This window comes from Rhinolophus sinicus, linkage group LG02 (assembly GCF_036562045.2).
Source record: "Rhinolophus sinicus isolate RSC01 linkage group LG02, ASM3656204v1, whole genome shotgun sequence".
NCBI lineage: Eukaryota > Metazoa > Chordata > Mammalia > Chiroptera > Rhinolophidae > Rhinolophus > Rhinolophus sinicus.
In genome coordinates this window covers 54,261,677-54,282,379 of record NC_133752.1, presented here as the reverse complement: position 1 = coordinate 54,282,379, position 20,703 = coordinate 54,261,677, and the positions used below count along the sequence as shown (strand labels likewise).

General features: G+C 42.9%; 1 protein-coding gene across 11 annotated transcripts in view; it reads left to right on the top strand.

Moving 5' to 3' along the window:
• SEPTIN11 (septin 11) overlaps window positions 1-20,703 on the top strand; it is a 153,123-nt gene that overhangs the window by 51,603 nt on the left and 80,817 nt on the right. For all 11 annotated transcript variants that reach the window (XR_012493680.1, XR_012493681.1, XM_074324424.1 and 8 more), the window contains exons 3-7: window positions 850-1,045; window positions 6,763-6,949; window positions 10,388-10,549; window positions 14,954-15,050; window positions 16,276-16,444. Coding sequence is in view for 9 of the 11 variants with exons in the window: in XM_074324424.1 (XP_074180525.1) it covers window positions 850-1,045; window positions 6,763-6,949; window positions 10,388-10,549; window positions 14,954-15,050; window positions 16,276-16,444 (811 nt within the window). In the remaining 2 variants the exon portion in view is untranslated. The remainder of the gene's footprint in view (window positions 1-849; window positions 1,046-6,762; window positions 6,950-10,387; window positions 10,550-14,953; window positions 15,051-16,275; window positions 16,445-20,703) is intronic.

The window sequence follows — 20,703 nt, the reverse complement described above, 5'->3', positions numbered from 1 at the left end:
GAAGATTTGCACACATTCGTAACTATAACTAAATGGAAAATGTTAGGCAGTTGGTTTTTTTTCTGTAATAGTCAAGTCAGGATGCTTTGTTGGTTGAGTGTAGGTGTTAGAATCACACAAACTTGGGTTGGAACCTTTGGTCTGCCTCTTAACAGTATGACTTTAGCCAAGTCACTTAACCTTATCTAAGCCTCAGTGCACCACCTGTAAAATGGAGGAAACAGGAGCCCCTGTTCGTTTCTTGGAGGTGAGGAATAGGGTTGAAAAGAGATGATGCACTGGAAGCTCTTGCCCCCGGGCCGGGCGCATGATAAGCGCTCAGTAACATCAGCGGGGTTTGTTATTATTGCTATTACTGTCAAGAGTGTTGTTTTGAAAAATGTAATTCTTTTTGACAACGTTAGATTATATCAGATAATTCAGTATAAATGGAATAAGTCTTTCTTTTTTTCCTAGTAATAGAAACTTAGTAATATACTTTAAGTAATGTAGTTTCATACACCAACAATTAGGAGAGGAAGAGATACACTTTGTTTTTGTAATGTACACACTGACCCTAGGCAAGCTTACACGTTCTGTTTCTCTCACCAGAGGGAAAGAAGAGTATCTTGATCTGTAAGTTCAAGATCTATTCTGCAAAATAGTTTCTGAAATCCATTAAGACACTTATAGGAAGGTATTCGATAGATCACTCATAGAAAAAAATTGACTCGTTCTCTTTTTGTGGAGGGACTTCTGGTGACTTTTTAAACAATTCTACAAAGGTGATTATGCAAAGCTCCTGACGAAGGGCTCTGATAACTAAGAGGCATTGACACGTTCTCTGATTTCTCTCTTGTGGTCATGTAGGTGAGACGGGCATCGGCAAATCTACGTTAATGGACACTTTATTCAACACCAAATTTGAAAGTGACCCAGCTACTCATAATGAACCAGGTGTCCGGTTAAAAGCCAGAAGTTATGAGCTTCAGGAAAGCAATGTCCGGCTGAAGCTCACCATTGTGGACACTGTGGGATTTGGAGATCAGATCAATAAAGATGACAGGTATATCTTGGGATTCTGAGGGGATGTAAATGGATGAAGAGCTAGCAGGACTCATCCCCAGGAAATTCAAAGACTACGTGTTCACTGGTGATGGGGCGTGGTCCAACTCTATCGCCTAAATGATAAGACATTCTTGTTCTCTGAGAAATCTTCTTCAGGTCAGAATCAGCTAGTGGAATTGATTCCAGCTAATGTAAGCAGAAAAGGAATTTGTTACGAGGAATAAGCTCACGGATGGCATTTTTCCAGGATGGCCATGGAACCAGGTTCGGGGCTTTCCCATCAGGAAAATCAATCTAGAGAAACATCCTCCACCCCCTACCCCCATACTGCACAGTTAGCAGAAACCCCTGCCACCAACCACCTCATGTAGTTGGTACCTGTGACCCTGGGGCAGGTCTCTATCTAGAACGTCCACCAGCTCTGTCCCAGGTAACTGAATGCCTTCACCATGGCTTGTGAGAAGAGCCCTTTTCCTTGTGTGGCTTCTGCCTTGTGTTGCTCCTAAAACCCCAAAGTGAAGAAAACATTGTTATGAAAGATCTGTTGGAAAAATATTAGCTAATTTCTGGCTATTTTAAATATTACATTCATTCTTAAAAGAAGTTTGATAAAGTGAAAATAAAACTATCGCAGGCCCACCCAAAGATGATTTCCGAACGGGGCTTCCAGATATGTTTTTGAGCTGTGACAGCAGTATGGGAATAAAACACCAAGTCAATAAATTATGGTGTTTGCTCAGGGTTCAGAAATGCCGTTAGTACCAGGGTTTTTTGTTTGTGTTTTCATTTGCCTCAAAACTGTGTATATTATATGCATGTGTTTTATAAAGAGGAGCTTGAACTATTTTTATCTAGAAATGTGTGTTGCCTGTATATATATTTTAACCCTCTGATACATATGAGCACCATAGTGATGACAGAGAAATACTTAATTCATTATGTAGCTGAGCACTGAGCTCTGTTTTAGCTATAGAGCAATTTAAATGCTCTTTAATAAACATTGTCCTCTAATAACAGGAGCAATTGTTAGATCTAGTGAGAAAGATTTTATTTTGCATCTGGTCAAAATGCACTATCTGTACATTGTGTTGGGGTGGGGGACAGCTGAGCTCACACCCTGCAGCTGAGCAGTTGCTCTTAATTTCTGACCTCAATGCCAAGGAATGATGGAGAGGCTGTTTGCAATGCCAAGTAGAATGGATGAAGAGAAAGCCCTGGTGATAAGAAAAAGTGCACAGGTGCATTGTGGGATACTGGAGAGAGCTGGGGGCTCCATCACTGATTATAGTACACACTCAGGGCAAGACGTGGCTCCATCTCTCTGACCCGCACAGGTTTCTCCCTGGGGTTATAGAAAGTCATGCTTAGATATTCCATGATTGGAGGGCAGCACCTGGACCTTTTAGGGTCTCTTCCTTCAGAAATGAGAACTGTCTTCCAGCATCTTGCCTCTCAGATTCCATGTGCTGTTCCAGCCCAGAGTCGTTGCCTGAGCACTGCCGCTGACTTCTTGCCTCTCCCCTAAACGGGACTTGCCCTCAGGCTGGTGGGTTTGCACTTGCCAGCACTGAACAAAGTGGCTAGTACAATGCTGAGCCTCCTCTTTGCAGCTGGAGGCTTCTTTAAGAAGTTATCTGACTCATTTGGGTCAGATAATAGTTTCCAAGGAGATTTAGAAGAGAGGAAGTGTGATACTAACCTAACCTAGATACCAAATTTTTTTTTCTTCTGAAATTTCTTGACAGCTGTTGTTGCATAAGCTCTTTAAATGGCATTTAGAACTCTGTGCCCCAGAAGGTCTGAGTGACACTGTTGATTATAAACCCAAATGACTATTGTTTAAAATAGTTATTCAGATAGGCCCTGCATCCATCAAGAAATTGGAAGTGGGCTGTGCATTTTTGCATCGGTCTGTAACCATATGGGAAGAGAGGGATGTGCCGTTTCTCTAAACCCATGATTATTTTACTACTTTGGGGATTAGGCAAGCCTTTCTGCCATCGATGCAAGGCTTTAAGAATGTCCCAGTTTGTTTATGTAGGCTTCGGACATGTCAGCATTCCTACATCATTATCTGCCTGGGACCAGGCTAGCTAGAAGGAGGCAGGAAGAGAGATCTAGTAAGGTTTCCTGTTATGGTTAATAGCATGATTAACTCTTTGTGGTTTAAGGACTTCCTTGTTTAGTTGTCTGTACTCTTCGGTGAAGAAAGAAAGGGGTCTGAAGAAGGGAAACTCAGTTTTACTATAGAACTGGAAATTGAAGAATTAGTTAGCCCTACCCTTGAGAGGTGGGAGTTAGACTGTCAATGGCATATCATTAATTAACCTGATCATCAGCCCTGAAAAGCACAGATGATTGAAATCCACTGAGAGAGAATCCTCCAACTCACCAAATCTTCACCAAAGTTATAAAAATGGAATTGAAGTGGACTGTTTTGTCTTTAAATTATAAGGTTTTTTTTTTTTTTCCACATTTTCTGTTAGAGATAGTTGAGGCATAAGGAAAATTGGCTTTGGCTAACAGCAGTATAGAGAAGAATGCGTGGTAGGCATCTAGTCATATATAAAATGGAGAGTCAGTCCCTGAATGATGGCATTGGCTATTTTGCAAAAATAATCAGTGGGTAGCTTGGGTAGATAGAAAACATTGTATAAAACATTTTTTGCATCAGTTTTAGGGTCAACCTTTGTCATTTTATTGTTGTTTTAATGGCTGGAGGTAAATGAAAAAAATGAGTTGTGGGTAAAAGGGAATATCCCCATGCCTTAAAAGGAAATTGTGCGAAAATGTAAGGGCTAGATATGATTCACACACACCCCCCATTTATGTGGCTACAATCCAGAGAAGTTTGAATTGGCTAAATAGAATATAAATAGGTGTCCTTTTCTTTAAGACTGGAAACTAGCAAAAGACAAAACAGGGATTAAGCTTCCTTGTCTTTATGCCTGTGCATGTAGATAACAAGAAGTGGAAAGGAGTAGGAGTGAGGGACAGAGAATTGGTTTGAAAGATTGTGAAAGGGAGGACAAAGCCCTTGCGTGGCTTGTTATGCATCAAAAGGAAACTATTTCATCAACATAATTCAATCTTCCACAGGCGATAGTGACTTTGGTGAAGAGTTCTCCTGGCATACAGTTTTTAATCGGTTTATAATAATACACAAAATGGATGGGATTTCATGTGAGAGGTAGGAGGGGAAGGAGATTTCTGGGTTGAATCCCAGGTTTCTGTCTTGGCCCGCGGTGTGGATGGAGGTGCCATTCGCCGTGCTGAGGAATATGGGAATATATGGGTTTGGGGGCAAGATGGAGAGTTTGATTTTGGACATACTTAGTTAGAAAGCGAATGGCAATACCTGGTGAGCAGTTGGAAGGAGGAATCGGAAGCTCAGGTGAAGGCAGCAGAGACCTGTGAGTCATCAGGTAGATGGCAAGTGAAACAGGAACGAATATGGTTTTCTTTTCAGGGAGACCACATACAGGGCAAAGAATGAGATCCAAAGACTGGCCAGGACTCCGTAGCAGGAAGGCAGGAGGCCTGAGATGTAAGAGGAGAGCGGTAGACTTCTTTGGATACATTGAACCCAGGGCCGAAAGCATTCCTCACCGGAGAAGGAGCGATGTCCTGCCTCTTACAATCTTGGAGGGTCAGAATCCAAACCAGAGGCTGAAAGGGAAATTAATAGAAAGCGGAACATGCTTGGAGGAGGTGCTGAGAAGTTAAACATCAGGAACTAGGGAGAAAGGAATAACTGCTGTGAGCTGCTTTTCCTCTCCTTGGGGCTCAGAGCGTTCTCGGGGAGGACGCTGATTCCCAAAACACATGCTTCGGTGTCAGGAGATGGAAGGATCGGGCCCTGGACTGACAGGGCCTAGTGGCTTCGTGGGGGGGATCTGGTCCTCTTCCCCGCCTGGCGTGAGCTCAGGAGCAGGACAGTGGCCCTGGAATTGGGTGAGGGTGAAATTCCCTGTTTTGTTGTTTTCTTCCTGTCTTTTAAAAAAGTCAGGATTGCTTATCTCTTATTTGTTGTTTATTATATTATATATTACTTTTATCTTCTAGGCCTTTACATATATTAGCTCACTTATTTGTCACAATAGCTCTCTGGTATCGGTACTATTTTTGTTCTTGATTTACTTATGAGGAAACAGACACAGAGAGGTTTAGTAACTTGTCCGAAGTCACACATCTAGCAAGTTGTAGAGCTAGATTTTGGTCTTAGGAGGTCTAGCTTGAATCTATGCTTCTAACCCATGTCCTATATAACTATCCTATAATAATAATAATGATTGTTACTATTGTTATGTAATACCTGCCTATATTTTTAAATGGGAAAACAGAGAAGAATCTTACCACTTTCTCATCCTTTTCATTGGAATTTTGCTTGTCATGATTTAGAACTTTATTATTGCTGAAGTACATTATACTTTTTCTTTAAACCTTTAGAGATTTTGTCTGCTTTAAGTGAACCAATGGTGTGTCATAAATTACCAAGGAAAAATATCAAAAAGCTTTTATCTGATGACTTCGGTTTTAGTCATAAATTTTTTTTTTTTGCTTTATTTTTATTTTGTTTTTTGTTTGTTTTTTCTCTTACAGTGTCAGCTGTCATCCTCCTTATGAAAGATTTGTAGTTCCCTTTCAAAGATTTTAGTTCATTTTATGGGCCTGGGAGTTGAATATTGGAAGGTTTTTGTTTTTCTTAAAGCTGAAATCATTCCTCAGCACGGTAGTAAGTTTGGGGAGAATTAGCCCATTGTATTCCTAATAGACAAGTCTCATTGCTGCTGACACTAACTTTTCCTGAGCTGTCCCCTTGGAGACCTGTAAGAGTTCATGTCTTTTCCACACTGACCTCATGTACTTAATCTCCAGAGAACATATGGTTTATTGAATATGTGTTCCCAATACGCTACTAATGATTGTGCTTAGGGTCAGTTAATAGAATTATGCATAATTATCCAAAACAGATTTGAACTATGATTTAATGAGAAGAGAGGATTATAAAGTTTACCTTCAAATCATAACATTTTGGAGTTGGAAAGAATCTTGAAGCTCCTAACGGTCCAGGCACTTCAGTTTATAGCTGAAGTTATGGGATGTACTCAGGGCACGGAGAACCCCTAACACTCTGGAGGAATGGGGCAAAGGGCACAGAAAGAGCTCCCAGCAGGATGTGCTGCTGTACCCTGAAATCACACACCAGTTTTATTCTGTGCACCAGTGCCAATCAGGTGGTAGAAGCTATCAAAATCGGTTTGTTGGGATAGATTTTGAGGCTCAGCTTTGGCCCAATAAGAAAGAGTCATTTGAGAATATCCTCATGGGTGCCATGGGGCAGGGGCAGCATGCTCCACATGTTTCTACTCTCCGTGTTGAAGGAAGAATGGTAGCCAGGAGAAGAGCGGGGAGAAGACTGCCCAGGTAGAGCGGCTAAATGAGCTGAAGACTGGAGGCAGAGCTTGTTGTGTGTGGTGGGGCGGAAAGCGAGGGTGAGCCAGGGGCGTGGGAGAGCAGAGCCTGGGGAAATGTTCTGGGACCTGAAGACGGAAGGCCTGGGATGCCAAGGAGCTTGGGCTTTGGCTCTTAGAGGAGAGGGAACGAATGAAATCTTCTTGGAGGATGGTACCATGCTGAACTGAGAAAGAGGTTTGAGACTAGGAACACGCTGACTTGAAAATGTGTTTCAGAGAACGTTCTTCCGCATTCTAGCTATAAGCCGATAGTGGAATATATCGATGCCCAGTTTGAGGCCTACTTGCAAGAGGAATTGAAGATCAAACGTTCTCTCTTCAACTACCACGACACCAGGATCCACGCATGCCTCTACTTCATTGCACCTACTGGACATTCACTGAAGTCCCTGGACCTGGTCACCATGAAAAAGCTGGACAGTAAGGTACTCACTGTCACTCTGGTTACCCTCCACTCTCCTTTTAGAGCCTCTTTATCCAAAGGCCCCAATTTAGTCTCTGCTTTCAGTGTAATTTAGTGGTGTTTTGTTTTAAAGACTATTTTTTAGAGCAGTATTAGGTTCACAGCAAAATTAAGAGGAAGGTACCGAGAGTTCTCATGTATCCCCTGCCCTCACTCATGTGTAGCCTTCCCAGTTACCACCATCCCCACCGGAGTAGTATGTTTGTTAGAACTAATGAGCCTACATTGACACATCGTTATCACCCAAAGTCAGTAGTTTACAGTAGGGCTCACTCTTGGTGTTGTACATTCTGTGGGTTTGAATCAAGTGTAATGACATGTATCCATCATAGTATCATGCAGAGTTTTTTCACTGCCCTAAAAATCCTCTCTGCTTTGCCTGTTCATCCCTCTATCCCTCCCTCCCCAACCCTGTAATTTGTGTTTTCTGGTTTACAGAACCATAGGGTTTTTAGCAATATGAGAAAAATGCTTCAAAACCTCTCTGGATGTTAGGAGAAAACGAAACAAAACAAACAAACCAAACCATGCAGCTTCGTTACATAGTATGTTTATTTCTTAAATTAGTATCAGTGTATGCTCTGATGAGGGTTAGGAATTATATAATGGAGACACCAGAACAGTCATAGGAAGGGTTAAATTTAGGGAGATTGAAACATAAATTCATGATTTGTTTATTTTCTTAAAAAGCTTTCTCTAAATCCTTTAAAAGGTTTGTCTTTAATTTGAAGTTTAGAATGAAAAAAAGTTAATTTTTTTTCTATGTGACAAGGATGGTCCAGCTTCTTAGATTTTACTATACCCATATGTTCAAAAGAAGTTAAAGTCTTAGTTTCAGTTTGACCTGTCCTCTGTTTCACCACATTGGAAGGAAGGGACTGATAAGTTTGATCACATTAGGTGATCTACTTTACAATTAATTTTATTTTCCAATTTGAGATAAATGGCAGACAATATGTTCTGAAATAGAGCAGCAGCAAATGGCAATGAGAACAACCACAACACGAAGCTATGGTATTTTCTCCTAGATTCTAACCTCCTCTTGACTTCAATAAAAAATCTTATACTTGGATGGCTTTGTTAGGTGTTATTTTTTGTCCACACACCACTGTATGAAAGATGCTTTCTCTCCAGAGAGACATAAAAGTGAGAGAACGCTGAGAAGCTCAGCCTGTCCCTAAGGCCTGTCTGATCCCGCACACAAAACACCTGCAGTGGGTGAAGCTGGGCCAGGCTCCTTGGGCTTCTAGCCCTGGTTTACAGAAAAATATTCTAACAGCCTGAAACGATTATTGCAGCTAGAATACTGTTGGGAGAATACATAGAAACCCTTCTTCATCTCACTTGTTTCAGCTGCAGTTAGCCATCAGCGGTGGGGGTGTCCTGGGCAGTGAGGCCCCTTCTCTGTGCTGTCATGTGCTGGAAAGCAGAGCTGGGGAAGGGTGAAGAGGGAGGTGGCGTCCTCACCGAGGCCAAGTGTACAGACCAAGGCAGGCTAACATCCATCATAGGATTCTGTTTAGTGCGGTTGATTGAAAAAGGAAAAGAAAATAAGGCCAAACAAACAGCTTTAAAAAAAAAAAAAAAAAAAAAACGCTTAAAAAAAAAAAAAATGTCGCCGCAAAGCAGGTTAAACTGCTTTCAAAGAACTGGGCTTGTTGTAGTTAGTGTTAGGTAGCGTCTGAACACGGTTTTGTCAGGTTTGTTTATACAAGTACAGTGAAGAGTTAAGGCAAACATAATAATTTCAGAAAAGATTTGCAAGTACCTGCCACTGAGGAAACATAGACTTTAAATCTTAATTGCCTGGTTTGTCTCTGGCTCTGGTCAAATTGGCCAGGAAACGATGACCCCCTGCCATTTTGTCTATGTGAATATTAACTGAATACTAAATGTGTACGAAAGGTAGCCAATATGAACAACTGGGAAGTTTTCTGTTCCTCAGCCCCTGATCCAAACATTGCCCCCCACCGTCAGTGATGTGTTTTCAGTCTGTCGCTTGCTGAAGGAAACCCAAGCATGAGGAGATAGGAGTTGGTCAAGGAATAGATTTTTCTGTCAGGATGTCATCTCATTCTGGTTTATCAGGGATTTTTGATTTGGCTCTTGGGATAAAAGGAGAAGCAAAGGAATGCAGCTGTGACCTGGAAAACCTCCCTAAAAACTCCTCTTTGGCTAAGACTGCTTTCTCACTGAGTTGTTCCCTTTTCCCCTGAGCTGCGTAGAGAGCCTGGTCCCAGGTGTGGAATGTCATTAGCATCTTATTGAAACCTCTGTACCTACTAGGGAGTGGAAGAAAGTTGATCTTAAAAGTGAATTTTAGGGTGGCCGGTTAGCTCAGTTGGTTAGAGCATGGTGCTCTTAACAGCAAGGTTGCCGGTTCGATCCCCACATGGGCCACTCTGAGCTGTGCCCTCCACAACTAGATTGAAACAACTACTTGACTTGGAGCTGATGGGTCCTGGAAAAACACACTTAAATAAAGTGTTTTTTTTTTTTTAAAAAAAGCAAGTCCCAAAGAAAGGGGATAGAAACGTCTTTTAAAAAACACACACACACACACAAAAAACAACACAAAGAATTTTAAAAAATGTGTCCTGTGGACCATGCTGGCGGAAGCTGAGAGAAGAATGCCTGGCCTCAGGGTCTGGGGCTTGTGCTGGAGGACATCCTGGGCTCTTCTTCTGGGCTTTCTGCCATTGTTATCAAACTCTGAGGGCTCCCTGCTTTTTGTAACCGATGCTCTGAAAGTCAGCCTGGCCTTTGGCACTAGGTCTCGCTCTGGCATAAAGGAGTAATGTGATAGAAGCTGACTTTCAAAAGAGTTAGTTGGTGTGATTGTGAAGAATTAGAAAGTAGGTGAAACCATTTTTGTTTTGGTTAATACTTAGATTCTTCACTTCTTGAAGTTTTCAGGTTATCAGAAGAAAGAAAGGATGTTATCCTGTGTAGAGCTGAATATTCCTCTATTCCAACTGACAAAAACTTTGTTATTACAATGTTTGGCGCATGCAAAAATCAAGTTCCTAAATAGCTGGGAGGGGCATAAAAGGAGTGGTTGGTTCTTCAACGAATACTCTTCTTTGTTATTGCTATTTGTCATGGAGTAGGCACTTCCTTTTACTCTGTGAAGAAAAATGAGGTAGCACAGGAGAGGAAATTACAAGTATGCTTTCAGTGCCAGATGGGAGGAAGTAAAAGTGTTCACAGATGGAACTAAAAGATTATCCCATGTCTTCTTAATTCTGCATCGAGGTAGAAAGTCCTGTTTTTAATATCATCTCAATTTTTAAGTGAAGTTTTACCATTTTTATTAGTCTGTTTGCTACCTTCTATTCATTTGTCTAATTATTTTTCTTAACGTTGGAATTGTGTAAAACTGCATGTGTTTGTTTTGTAGGTGAACATCATTCCAATAATTGCAAAAGCTGACACCATCGCCAAGAACGAGTTGCACAAATTCAAGAGTAAGATCATGAGTGAACTAGTCAGCAATGGAGTCCAGATATATCAGTTCCCCACAGATGAAGAAACAGTGGCAGAGATTAATGCAACAATGAGTGTAAGTCATCAAGTAAGAAAGGACCAATCAGTGATTTTCCTGAAAGCCTTTGTTAGGAGCAGCGTTGTAGAGCCGCTAGAACACTGGACGGGGAATCGGATGTCTTCAGTGGAGTCACTATTTGAAGTCTCTTAAGCACCCTGCTCCTTAGTTTTCCCATCTCTCAAATGGGAGCGTTAACTGAGATGATTTCCAACTTCCTTCCCACTCTAACAATGATGATTTCTATAGCAGACCTTGTGGGGAGGGAATGCCATCCCCGCACTTTTTCACATAAAGCAGCTTAATGGAATTAGGTCTCTGCTTCTGTCAGTGTTGGCAGAAATATGTCTACTGTCTCACTTTTGCTTAGGTGATTAGTTCCTGTCTTTCCCTTTTTAAAAATTTTTCTCACCCTTTACTAAATCATTAGGTAAATTGGCAGTTGAGTGTATAATTTCCAAGTCACAGGGAGGAACTGGTCAGGAGATAAATTGATTAAAGCTTCAGCAGACCAAGCTGCCTGTGATAGAAGCCTCCATCCTGCCAGTTGATATCCGAATCGTCCCCGCCGCTCCTTTTTGTATCTCAGAGCCATGGCTCATCTCTGGGTCACAATCACTACATATCTTTTTTCATTTGGGAATGCATAACTTCTGTAAAAGCAGCATTCTTTGCCCATAGTTGATGCCCAATGACGGTTTTTTGGAATTCCTAAAATTGTAAGTTCAGCTTCAGTGAAATGTAATTAGAAGTTATTCAATAGCTTGACCTTACTGAATACATGCACAAAATTAATTCAGAAGTGTGCTAGTGGTAGCAGAAATCAGTCTAAATTTTTCAGTTTGTAGTAGGTTGAAGTATGTTCTACTTTTGTTAGAAGATCTGATCGTGAAAAGTTGTGTCTAATAAGCCATTGTTAAATGCACTGACACTTTAAAATTTAACAGCTTTCTTGGTACAGTTGATATACTGACAATTCAGTGGTTTCTAGTATATTCACAAAATTGCACAACCATTGTCACAATCAATTTTAGAACATTTTCATCATCCCCAAAAGAAACCATGTACCTGTTAGCTGTTAATTCTCAAATCATTCCAGCTATAGGCAGCCACTAATCTACTTTCTTGTTTGTAGATATGCCAGTTCTGGACATTTCATATAAAGGGAGTCATACTGAGGTTCATCCACAGAATGAAATGAATTGGTCAAAGCCATCTAGTTAATAGCAGCACTGACATTTCAACCCAGCCCACTGGTCCCCAGTCTTATGTTGTTTGCCATCTACATTTAGGAGATCAGAGTTACACCACAAAACTGCTTCTGGTTTTTTCAGTCCAGCCTCTGGACTTTGCTGTATAGGCTCTTTTCGTGTAGGGAGGATTTCTTCCTTAAATTAATCTCAAAATGAGTACGACTTTGAAAGCAAATGTAGCTTTCCCTCTCTCTAGGGCTGCTATTGTATGAATTTAAAATTTAGGGATCTCAATAATGCAGCGATAGTCCAGCTCCACTCTGCCCGGGTCTGGTCACACTCTGAGCTGTGTGACCCAGGCTGGCTGTCATCCTCCTGTGGCCGGGACAGTAAACTGGAAGAAACTGGAGAGCAGATTCTTCTTGGGAAACAGGCATGAGGAGGTGTGAAAGGTTGCCTTAAAGGAGAGTGACGGGACTTTTTCAAAAGACAGAATGACAACTAATGGGCAAAAGAGCAGTGAGGGGTTTGGCCCAGTACTTATAAACTTTGACCTCAGCTCCACCACAGCGCAACGAACCCCTTACTGAAGTAATGAAAGGTGGACAACAGATTCTGTTTCAGCTCACTTAAGCGAGATACCGTGGAGGGATTCCCTATCCAGGACTGAACTGGATAATATGTAAGGTTTCTTCTACTTCTATAATTATCTGGTTCTGGGTATTGAAGGCTTCATAATAATAGTAGCACCTCCCATTTTTGACATTTAATGGAGCATTTATTGTGCACCAGGCACGGTTTGAGGCTTTATACTTAATCTTCACAATTCTCCTATGGTGAAGTACTATTGTTTCTACCTCACATGTGCGGAAACTGCAGCCTGGCACCTACGTAAGGTTGCAGCTGTTGGTAGTGGAGGTAGGATTTGAACACAGGCCCCTGGCTCAGCCGACACTCTCCCTTTGTGCTCACTGCTCCCTAAGCAGAGCAGGGTGCTTATTCATCCCGTTGTCAAAGACTCAGGCTCAGATGACATTTGTTTATTCTGCTGTAGCACTGCAATTTGGGTGTCAGTGTGGGATTCAGGAAGCACCATGACTGAATATCGTCTAATTTTCTCTTTATGTCCCTTCCTATCCTTCTAAATCATTTTGCATCATCATGAAACTAAATTTGTGTTGACTTTCTTGGGAAGAAAATACCCATGAACCTTTGCTCTCTTTCTCTCTTTAACAGATTTATAAAACTGAAGATCTTTGACATTCCAAATTAATCTTGCTCTTTATCAAGAAATTTTCTTTGCAGACAGTTCCTGGTGATGAAATTCCATATGATATGTGGAAAACAGACTTCACTAGTGGTTGCTTTTGTTACCCAGTTTGCGAGGAGAAAGCAGGTTCCTTGGTCGTTACCCCAAAAGGTTGGCTGGAAGGGCCTGTTGCGCCTCAACTTCAGGAAACACATTTCAGTTCTAGGCTTAGAGTTTGAGAAAGAGATGTGCTTTCTATCCTTCCTGTGGAGTGTGAGATGAACTAGAAAATATAAATATCTTGAGTAACAGACAAAATACCACTTGATCAGCCTAGGCTAAGAGTTATGCCAAGGTCTCTGTGGGAGGGGATTTGGCTTCAAAACTTTCTCATCTTTCTCGGCTTATCTGGAATAGAAGAACACTGGATCAGGGAACCCTGAATATAATTCTCAGAGCAGCCATTTCAAATCTTCATATTCTTATATGTTATAGAAAAAAAGATAGAATTACTGATTCCCCCCAGAATGTAGCCATAGCTACCAAATAAACCAACGGGGAACAGTCAGTTGTCTTAAACACCATCTCTGCTTGAGATAAGTCTGGGTGCAAGGCTTGGGCTTGGGCCAGTGATATGGGCTACAGTGTATTTCTGCAATGATCAACTGTCTAAAGCAGTTGAATAGAAATATAATATGAATTTCATAAGTAATTTAAAATTTTCTAGTAGCCACATTTAAAAAAGTGAAAAGAAACGTGAAATTAATTTTAAGAACTTATTTGGCCCAATATAGCCAATATATTAGCATCATAACATAATCAATATAAAATTTGTTAATGAGATATTTTCATGATAAGTCTTTGAAATCCAAAGTATATTTATAACTATAGCACATCCCAACTTGGATGCATACCAGTTACTCTTAACATACTTGAAAGTCTTTCAATATAAAATAAGTACCAAAAAGATAATTTTACTTTTGCATCTACATTGACAAAACTGGTTCTCCTCTTTTTAGAAGATCTGAGCTTGAGCAAAGTGAAATTCAGTTTCTTGATCCCACAAGCCCCACTTCAAGTTCTCTAGAGACATATGTCTTAGTGGCTATTGTATTTGCATCCAAAGCTTAGTGTGTAGTTGCAAAAACCCATACACTTTCCCCTGGAGTGTAACTCATACCAAATACTCAGAATTTGGTTGTGGGAGGGATAGAATACATGAAGCCCACCCCCACTGGACTGCCGAGACGCCGCCCTCTTCTACCATTGCCGTTGTTTCTTGCCACTCAGTAGAGGCCCGCAGAAGTAGGGAAAGTATAGAGGCAGGTAGAGAACCAGTCTTTGCCAGAGCTGGGGAAGATAACTACAGCAGGTCTTCAAATGATTTCGTTTTGTTCAATGTTGTTTCCTTATAACGTTGATTGGTGTCTGGCTGGGGTCACTGTCTGTGTGGAGTTTACATGTTCTCCCCATGTCCCCCGTGGGTTTTCTCTAGGGACTCTGTCCGGTTTCCTCTCATATCCCAAAGATGTGCCTGTGAGGTGAATTGGCATGTCTGATTGTCTTAGTCTGAGTGTGTGTGTGGGTGTGATGTGCCCTGCGATGGAAGGGTGTCCTGTCCAAGGTGGGGTCCACCTGGCGCTCTGAGCTGCGGGGAGGGGCTCTGGCCACCCTCGACCATGAGCTGGAATCAGTGGGTTAGAAAGTAATGATCTGACTTGTATTAATCTTTCTTAAATGTATGTATAGCTCTCATGTATTTCCATATTTAATATTAGAAGTGTTTAGGGTCTTGAGAAGTTTGGTGATATTTTTGTGACCAGAAATAAGCCATAGGAACTTAACTCTTGGTTATATTGATTAGACTATAATTAAATGATTTCATTCTATAGTCGTTTCACTTCACATTGCAGTTTCCAAGAACCTGTCATCAACGTTAAGTGAGGACTTATTGTACTCTCTGCCCTTGTTACTTGGCAGGTCCATCTGCCATTTGCAGTGGTCGGCAGCACTGAAGAGGTGAAGATTGGCAACAAGATGGCCAAGGCCAGGCAGTACCCCTGGGGTGTGGTGCAGGGTATGTGTGCATCTTGGGGAAGGGATTGGATCTTCGCCTTGAACCCCCGTGGTGACCAACCATGTTTCCTCCCTCTGCACCATGTTTGGGAGTCCGCAGTCGGGGGCGGGCGTGTGGAAGGGAGCAGCGGGGCTGTAGCTCTGACAGTCGTGGATGTGGGGCAGAAATGGTGAGCAGGCAGGTAGGCAACAGAGAGAAGTGGCTGCAAAGCCCTAGTGGCAGCGAGACAGCCTCTCCAGAATGTTGGCTTGTGCGGGTAATTCAGTCTAAATTCCTGATAGAAAAGAGTTCTTCCCTACGAGTCTGAACCTGTTTCATCAGCAAAATCTAAGAAAGCTGAAAAGAGTTTCTTGGAAACAAGAGGATGCGTTTCTTCATTATCTCTTGAAAATTTGTTTTCCAATTAAATGTTACCTCAGTTAATATCTGAGAATTATGAGGATATGTGACCTGTACTTAGCACTGTGGGACGTGACCACAGTCGCTGACCTGAGAGGCTTTCCCTGTACCACTTTGACTCTATTACCTGCCCTCACGTGTTCTGAAGGCGGGTGTCCAATGCTATGGAGTAAGTAGGATGGGTCCAGAAAATTCCTTCATTGGTTTGAGATACATCCGGCCTCCTTTTCCTTTGCTCTGAATAAAGGCAATCAATCTGTGAAAAGTGAGAAGGAACGGTACCGTTGAGATGCCTAGGAAAACTATCATTATTATGAATCTTACCCATTTCTCTACAACAAGATGTTCTTTATCGTGGCGTTGACAAAATCGAAGGCGGTGGGATAACTCACATAAAAACTGCCTTGTACAGCTCCAGACAGCAGAAGCAGGCCTGGCTTTGGAGCCGGATGTCACTGTGTTGGAATGTAGCCTCTGCTCCCTGTATGGGCAAAGCCATGATTCTGCATGTACAGAGCCGGAGTCACGATGCCTGCTCGGCAGAATTACCATGAAGGCTGAAGACAGTGTTTGGAAGCTCCTCCCATAGTCCCCTGCGCTGAGCAGGCCATAGGCAGTTGTCAGCATCATGGGCAGTGGTGTCAGAAATCTTGTCTTCATTAGGCAAGCAAAGTAAATCCAGTAAAGGGCGTTCAGATGGCATTCAGATTTCAGGAGTGATGGTGACAACATCTTGGAAACATCACTTCAGATTTTCAGGGACATGATTGCTGTTAGCCCTCCTCCCACTCCCCCCACCCCCAACTGCCCACCTCATCTCTTGCAGTTGAGAATGAAAACCACTGTGATTTTGTGAAACTTCGGGAGATGCTGATTCGTGTGAACATGGAAGATTTGCGAGAGCAGACTCACACCCGCCATTACGAATTGTATCGGCGCTGTAAGCTCGAGGAGATGGGGTTCAAGGACACTGACCCTGACAGCAAGCCCTTCAGGTATGAAGCCACCTAGCAATCAGGTGTTCCCCAGACAGCGGCGAGGGTGGTGTGTTGGCGCATCACAGAAATAAATGCCTGTTGGATTGCGGTGTCGGGAAGGGGGAGGCTGCTGCTGGGGGACCGGTAGTAGCATAGACGCGATAACCACTTTGTTTGCCTTATCTCGACTGACCAGTGTAGTTGATGTCATTATCATCATCCTCATTTCACAGATGAGGAAACTAATGCACTGAAAGTGCAAACAACCTGCCTAAGGTCCTACAAGTAGGAAGCGATGGGGGTGTTTGGAACCCCCTCAGAGGCACAGAGCCTGGTCCAGGCATTTACAAAGGTGTGGCTGCTCCTTATACTTTGTCTCATTCATTTTTGCCAAACAGGTTTGACTTCCCAAGGCTCTTGCTTTTTGAAGCGCTCTTACTGGCTTTCAGTGGTGCAGTACCATTCTAACAATGACTGAGTAGGAAAGGGGATAACTTACATAAACTTTTTAATGGATTTCCCCAGATCATTGATGAATAGAGATGAAGAGGCAAAATGTGAAGGGGAAAATATCAAAATTAATGTAGAATTAATGACCTGGGAAAGGCCCAGGCCCTCAGAGCCAGTGGTGGGGAAGGGTCGGCGAGGGCAGGGTACTTGACCTGTGAGCCAGAAGTGGCAGGTGAGGCTGCCAGGCCAGCCTCGCCGCCTCCAGGTACAAGAGAGGATCGCTTTGTCCAGACAGCCCTTGCAGTTTCTTAATACAGATGTGAGGTGTGTCTGGGCTCGGTGCCTCTATTGACTAGAGGCCACGGGTCCTTGGAAGATCCTGTTTTCCTCTTTTGTGGCTAGCCCTCTAACTCACTGAGGTGTGGGAGCTGCCAGGTAATAACGCCTGAGGCAACCTGTGCGTGATGCAGCAGACTCTGACCCTTGGATCTGAGCTGCCATTGGCGTGGGAGGGGGTTTATTTTCTTAGAATTGCTTTAGAGATAGTTTGGTATAAAGTCTGGGCTGGTTTCCTGGTTACAGTGCTACTGGGGAGTGCTGTGAGCATGTGTGAGAACATTGGTGAGCACAAGTGGAGAACCTAACAGAAGGCTTCTAACTCAGAAGTTAACTTCTAGCCAAGTTCGCATCATTTAGCCCTGCCCTGGGGGCTTGTAAAACTGGCCCTCTTCATCCACATGAAATGCCGCTTTCTGAGGCAAGGCAGGGATGCCTGTTTGTGCACACAGGTTTAACCAACTGAACCTTGAAATGCGTTGACCGAAAAATAGTCCCTACAAAATCAGGCCTACTCTGTGGTTATTAAACCTGATAAAAATAGTTTTTTGCGTGGGAGAGGCTATCTTTATTTTTCTCTTAGAGTTTTTTTTTTTTTCTTTCTTTCATGCATAGAGATGGAACAAAAACACTACAGTAAAATCGAACTCACTTGGGCCTCTCCCTCATTCAGCTCAGACCGTGTTGAAGTGTACTGGGCAAGAGTCAGTGGTCTGGGCTCAGGCGTGGCGCTGCCATTACTCAACTCCTCAGCCTTCCTGGGCCTCAGTTTCTTCATCTGTAAAACGAGGAGCGGGGCTAGGTCAGGGGACAGTCAGATCTAACACAAGGACTTTTTGTTTAATGGGGCAGATAGTAACCCAGCCAGAGTGCATGCCTTCCTGGACCCATTCCCTCACTTTGCCCTCTTCTGGCTGGTCTTTGGGGTAGAAGAGGGGAGGGATGTTGGGCGTGAGTGGGCACTGGTCTTGGCCCTGCTTGTCTCCTCAGACACCGCTGCCCTTTGCCCAACAGTCCCTATCTGAACTGCTCCTTCATCTCAGAATACCACCTTCTAGACTCTACCTGTGAGATGACAGAAAGCGCAGTTACCACTATTCTCGCAAGATCACACAGTTTTCAGGCCCATGAGGCTCATGTGTTTTTAGGAGCATGTAGGCTTCACTCGGGTCACCAGCCATGCAGGGCATGGCAGGGCAGTGAGAAGAGCTCCCATCTGAGCTAGATGGCCTGGGTCCAAATCCCAGCTCTGTCACATCTTCATTATGTGAACTGAGCAGATTACTAAGCACCTCTGTGTCCAAATTTCTCCATCTGTAAAGTGGGAGGTGATGCTAATACCTACCTTATCAGGTTGTTGTAAGAATTAATGAATTCTCACCCATAAATTGCTCCATAAAGCCTGGTGTTATACTCTGGTGTGCCCTCCACTGGTTGGTTCCAGGAGGTTGTAGCAGAGAGAATTATGCTGCGTGAATTACCAGAATGAAGGGTGGACTAGACTCGTTTCCCTTCCCTTGACTTCCATGAGCAACACCTGCCTCTACTAAGGAGGCTGTTCAGAGAAAATAAGAGATAATATCCTTAGTTTCAAACCGGACTAAAGCCTCATGAAAAACTGTATTTCTCACTTAGAAAAGGTTGTTAATAACTACAATTAAAAATTAAGTTGGAAAAATGAAAAGTAGCAAAAGACAGCATCACTTTAGGTGTCTATGGGTGGACAGTACGGAGTCCGTTCCTTCTGGACTGCTGTTCACCGACTGGAAGCATTAGCGAGGGTTTCTGGTGTCCCGTTTACAATCTGATTGGCAGCGGTGCCCGGGGAATATGGTGCTGTGACTGCTGGGTGGTTCTGAGTCATTTCTAAGGAACTTACTGTAGTTGTGACTCCTTGGAATAAGGTTTTATTATTTCTTTCCTATACGTCACTTATCATTTCCAGTGTGAGAGTTCAAAAGCTGGTTCACATCCTAGGACACAGTGATCTAATAAGGAGTATTAGTTGAGCCCCTTTTCCTGTTCTGGCCCAGGGTGTCAAACTGCTACCAGACTCCTGGCTGACGCCGCCTGGCCAGTGGCAACGCTGGTCCTCAGTCTTTCTCTAGGACGTGGGCTTTCCAACTTTGGGCTGCAACCTTCACCATAAAGTATGTTCTACGTCATGATCCGGTGTACACATTTCATGATGTAATACTTAACTCATATTGTTTGCACTGCACTGTCTTATTGTCTGTCCTATTCTCTTATACTTTTTCTTTTAACATATTGGTTAAGACCCTCGATGGGGTCGTGACCCATTGTTTGAAAACATAGCTCCAGAAACTGGAGCCGAAGCCACGTGGTGGCTGGGACTAGAGACAGAGCCATCTTGGGTGTTCCCAGTATGGTGGGTAGCATTACCCACAGTCCACTCTCTCTGGGGGGTTCTTTTTAAAAAAATTTCCATGATTAAAAAAATTGGGGGAGCTCTCAGTCAACTTGAACAGGTTCTTTAGTGAAGGACTTCTCAGAGCATTTAAGACAAGCAGTGGATGGCAAACCAGTTATAGCAAGTCACCTGGGAAGCATTTTAAAAGTACAGGTTATCTTGTCTGAGCCTTAATCAGCATCTCCAGGAATGACGTCAGGAAACGTATTTAGAATCAAGTCCATTGACACGTGCCCAGGCAGTCCTGACGTGCTGTTGGCTTTGGGAGCTACCGTGCCCTGGGTCTCTCCTGAAGGGAGGTCACACATGGCGTTTTCCCTTTACTCTTTAGACTCGGGAACCCCTTTTTTTGAAGATCTCATGAACTAAGGATCTCTGAAACACATTTTGGGTAGTGTTTCTTGGTAATCTTTCTGTAACATGTGTTCCACTGCTTACTAGAAAGAAGAGGGAGATGTATTCATTATCCTGAAATCCTCAGAAACCGAGTTTCCCCCGAAATTTCATAGAAGGGACAAGTCATCTTCTGCCTTTGGCAATTCTGACCCAAATGATTGGTGACGGAGAGTGTGTTGGGAGCTAACAAGCAAAATAAAATTCATGAATTATTTCATCATTCGATTAGCAACATATTTCTGTATCTCTCTGGCTATATATCTTAAGTTTTCAAGTCCAAATATTGCTATTAATATTGGCCAACATTAACATTGGCCAAGCTTGTTTTAGTGTCATGTGAAAGCTAAATACACCTCTGGAAACTCAAAACCCGTGATGTTTATGAACAGGGAGTGCTGATACTTGTGAGGGCAGGAGAGCTTACTTTTAACCAACCAATAGAAGTGTTGATTGTAGAAGTAGAAACAATCCTAATGAAGACACTTTCTCATTGTTTCGTTCTTTGTATATCTACACGCACGTGCACTCCTACCACCTGAACGTCCCTTTTCTCCTCCTAACAGGACAAGTGTGAGTGTTGGGGGTGGCTCCATAGGTGCCACCCACCTGGGAGTCAGCAGTTCACATGAATTTGGTCCACGAGTAAAGGTGGATAACCCTGCAG